This window comes from Silene latifolia, chromosome 8 (assembly GCF_048544455.1).
Source record: "Silene latifolia isolate original U9 population chromosome 8, ASM4854445v1, whole genome shotgun sequence".
Lineage (NCBI taxonomy): Eukaryota > Viridiplantae > Streptophyta > Magnoliopsida > Caryophyllales > Caryophyllaceae > Silene > Silene latifolia.
The window spans coordinates 87,885,512-87,890,115 of NC_133533.1; the positions used below are offsets into that span (position 1 = coordinate 87,885,512).

The 4,604-nt window shown below is 38.9% G+C and overlaps 1 protein-coding gene across 2 annotated transcripts; it reads right to left on the reverse strand.

Annotated features, from left to right (window-relative positions):
• Positions 1-596: 596 nt before the first annotated feature.
• Positions 597-4,300, reverse strand: LOC141597055 (uncharacterized). 2 transcript variants are annotated; one of them, XM_074417376.1, is made up of 3 exons: positions 4,140-4,300; positions 1,713-2,971; positions 597-1,577 (listed from the first exon to the last, which is right to left on the reverse strand). In XM_074417376.1, exons 2-3 carry the CDS (start codon positions 2,748-2,750, stop codon positions 789-791), a joined length of 1,827 nt encoding a protein of 608 aa, XP_074273477.1. In that variant the 5' UTR covers positions 2,751-2,971; positions 4,140-4,300; the 3' UTR covers positions 597-788. The 2 variants fall into 2 exon arrangements, with proteins under 2 accessions (XP_074273477.1, XP_074273478.1); XM_074417377.1 differs by lacking the exon at positions 4,140-4,300 and adding an exon at positions 4,027-4,090.
• Positions 4,301-4,604: the final 304 nt, after the last annotated feature.

Below are 4,604 nucleotides of genomic sequence, written 5' to 3' on the forward strand. Positions count from 1 at the left end.
ATCCCACCTGCCCTTCCACTTGCATTTTGTGAGAGTTACTATCCATCTCCAGCTTGTGACGGATAGTGATCATCTTCAATAAGGCGGACTGGTTGTATAAAGACTTGATGGTCAAGATCTTGCAAATGCAGATGGACATAAATGTGTACTGCATTGTGTGTAGCGCTATACACAAGACGTACCTCTAGATTACCGCTAATTAGAAAACAAACATCTCTAAATGGAGAAAAATCTTATTACCAGAAATTTACAGTTCCCGAGATTAGTTCATTGATGGTTTGCAGCGTGTTCTTTCAAAGGGTAAAAGTGATTTGTCAACGATCTTTGAAACCAGTCAGAGGTAAATTTTATCTCATAAATCAAACGAATGATCCCCTCAAAAGCTACATGAAGATAGCGATAATAGGACGAGCCGAATTGTCAGACGCTGTTTTGAGATCCCTAGTTTATAAAAAAATTATTTTTCTTTGGTTTCCATTAGATTTGTTTTCGATTATAATTATTCTTTGTAAGTGTCGTATGGCGTTCTATTAATAAATTGTTCTTTTCTCTCTCAAAAAAAAAAAGAAAAAAGAAAACAAACATCTCTAGTCATTATCTAATGGTGTTTTTGCTTAGCCATTATTATCAATTGTTACCTAAGGTAATCATTACAAGCGCAACAGAATATTATAAAAAAAAAGGTTATGCGTTATATGAAAGCTCTGCGCGCCCGGAGGAACAATTAGTAAATATAAATTATTATATATGTCTATAGGTTCAAGCGCAACAGAATAAATAGATTTATATTACCCATAACTCCATTCAACCGAAACGCGGATAGCAAAGCTATTTGCCTGGATGTCGAAAAATGAATCATTTTGCCAAGGTTTGAACGATACTATTTTATCAATAGAGCCTCTCACAATCCCAAATTTCAGCTGCATTTGAATGTACAATAAGGACTTCAATGGCACAGGAAACACGGATCGAGACAGATCGACCTCAGTGTTATCTCCATTTGGCATAAAACAATTGTCTTCTGATCTCTGAAATAAAACAGACCGGTAATATTCTCTATCGTCATCCGTCTTATACTCGTAGGCGCTATAGAAAGCTACAATTTTCCCATAGAGACCATCAGGCCTACCACCCTGGGAGAGCAACTGAACTTTTATCACAGCATTGACGGCGTAAGGCATAGCCATGTAATTCACCGCAGCAAAGCCATCCTCGTGCGCACCTTTAACAATTGTAGATAACCATCTATCCTGCCATGCCATGTGACCCATCTTGAGGCCACGGCTGGAACTCGCAGTGCCTTTAATATATATCCGTTGCTTCACATCCATTAGGTCAATTAAGATACAAAAGCATTCCTGATACATAACGCGCGAGGGGCCATTTAGAAGTATCGTATTACAACCGGACGGCAACCTGTAAGGATCCTTCTCTGTGGCCTCAAACACGGTACAATAAAGATCGGAATCAAAAACTTGGATTGTTCCATACAGATTTAATTCCTCACAATGCTTACGACCAATGAAAACAGAGAAGATCTCCAACAATGGTTGTGGAAATACGAGCATTTCATTTGGCTGAAAAGGAAGAGAAATTGTCAGTAAATCTCAATTTGTAAAGCAACCTTTCGTTCTACAATGTATTCAACACCATATAATGCATCATCATTTTAAACTAACACAAAAATAGGCTCAAACCAAAAACAAACTTACCAGTTTTGCAAAATAATCTTCCTCCACCGGGCTACTGTCATAGGATGATTCATCTAACATAAATGGTTGATTCCACCTTGCCCGTAAAAACATTTTATAATTCCGACAGCTTTGCCCTAAAATTTCCATTCTCCTTTCGCAATAGTCGGTCTCCAAGACGGTTTGTCCAACGAAAATTGGTTCATCTGTATCGGGATCTCTTAAATTGAGTTGTATTACAAGAGATGAATATGCTGGTACTGCAACAAACTTCCTCCAGAGCTTAATTGGTGATCCAAATTCCACAACTTGAGATTCACTTAGTTTCGTTTCAAAAATTTTATTACAGACCATCTGACTGGCAGACTTGCGACTGCAGTAACCGTTGCTATGGTAGGCTAAAATACTCCCACAAACATCAATATCTACTTCATCGGAATCAGAGGCGTTGTCAGAGGCGTCGTCTGAGCCGACGTCAGAGCCGTAATGAGAGCCGTAGTCACCATCAGGGTATAGCTCGAAGTCCAAGGAAGCAGCAACTCCAAACCTTAAAGCAGTGTAGTCAACACAAGCACTGCCAACACCTTCTAGTTCAATAGTCAGCATGAAATCCTTTTCAAACTCAGCAGTTGTAGCATTTTCTAAGCAGGCGCGACCTACGACGATGGCAGCATCAGTTGCTTTGTCCCTGATATCAAAGATTATACTAGGTTCTTCCATTGAGAAGACATAGATAGGGCCAATCAGTGTCAACTTACGGTGAAGAAAAGAGATGACGTCCAGATGTTCATCTCCAACATCTTTGTTGTAGAGGAAAAATGGTTTATTAGTTTTCAAATCCTCGACTCTTATAGTACCATAGACTTGACATTTCTCTTCATGGTTGTCTGCAAAGGACTTCTTGAAGATGCGGATGGAGTAAACCTCAATCATGGGTTCAGCCAAAGCAAATGTTGTATGAAACTCCTCCCAATCCAAAAAACTCGAATAACTAGAACTACAGAAAGATTCTTCTGTGGAACAAGTACTAGGAAGTGAGACAGCTCCTTCTGTAGACATGTCGGATTTACAAGGAGAATCAGTGCTAGAAGTTGATACAGATTCTTAGACAGCTTCTTCTGTGGATATGTCGGATTTACAAGGAGAATCAGTGCTAGGAAAGCGGACTACGAGGTGAGACAGCTCCTTCTGTGGACATGCCTGGTTTATAAGGGAAATAAGTGCTGATTTGTCCATTGTTGGAGCTTGCTATCATAGATGATGCCATATCGCAGACCAGCCTGCTTGAAATGTACAAGGCGAAAAGGAATCAGATAAAGAATTTTTTTTTCAATGGCAACAAAAATGTAAAACTCGAAAGTCGAAACAACAATAACTGGATTATAGAAATTCTTATCTATTCACTTGACTAAACCATAATGTCACAAGGTATTACGAATCACTATTCGCTAATAAAATAGACACCCGCCTTCGATAATATAGTACAGAGTATAATATTAAAAAATAGATAAATTGTGATCCGTTATAATCCGGTAGGAACTAGAATAGAAATTTTTTGAGCCGATGTGAATTGTTAAAGTATTCCCCGATACCCGAGTAAGGCATAACCTGAAATAATCCTATCAAACTCCATCCGACACACAAATATACATGGCTCTAATCAGTGAACAATCAGTCCGACAATGCGATGACCCGAACTTGAAACAACTCGACTCGAATCTGACTCGACCAACCCGATTGCCACCTTTAGGGTGTGTTTGGATTGAGGGATTTGGAGGAAAAGGGAGGGGAGGGAATTGGAAGGATGAGAAATCCATTGTTTGGTCAGCAAAATGAAGGTAAAAGGATTTGGGGGAGAGAAAATGAATCCCTCCATTTCCCTCCTACAAGGCAAATTATTTCCCCACCAACATAGGCAAGATTTGGAGGGAAAATCACCTCCTCCATTCTCCCTCCCTTTCCCTTCCTTTCCCTTCCTTTCCCTTCCCTCCTTCCTCCTTCCTCCTCCCCTCCCTTTCCCTCCTTTTTTTCCTATCCAAACACACCCTTAGAAGCATATCCTGAAATAATCCTATCAAACTCCATCCGACACACAAATAATGGCTCTAATCAATCCGACAATACGATAACCCGAACTGAAACAACTCGACTCGAATCTGACTCGACCAACCCGATTGCCACTTTTAGACTGTTATCAACCCTCGTAACAATTTTAATTCCTCTTAGCCTCGTGTATACAAGGAACAACCTCTTACAATTTTAATTCCTCCAACGAAAATCAAACATCAAACAAAAATTAAACAACTACAAATACGAATGACAGAGACGATATTACCTTCATAGAAATACGAAACTGAGAAACTATGGTTGATTGAAAAAACCAAACGAAAATCAAACATCAACCGAAAATTAAACAACTACAACTACGAATGAGAGAGACGATATTACCTTGATTGAGAAACTAGGGTTGATTGAGAGACGAATCTGCAGGATTGTTTGGAAATTAGGGTTATTTCAGAATTTGGGTCTTTTTGTTGGTAGGGTACACGGTTGTTTGGAAATTAGAAATTAATTAGAGCTAGATGAAGTTTGTAGATCCCAAAAATCAACTCAGAAAGAAACTTGTGTAGATCCGTGCGGATATATGGTATTTTAGATTGTCATATACTTCCTTTTATTTGGAATAATTTTTTTCTATTGGAGGGTGGCACGGTAGTTAAGAGTCTTTGAATTAAATAAGCTAAAGTATTGTGATAGAAGCTAAAGTATTGTGATAGGATAAGGTAATTGGAGAAAGACAAGAATTTAGGGGTTTTATTTTGGGGTAATTTTGGGGTGAGGTGGTTAAAATAAAAAGTATTGTTGTAGAGTAAGTTTAGAGGTGATCTTGGGCCGGGTTGGGCCGGGTTTGGG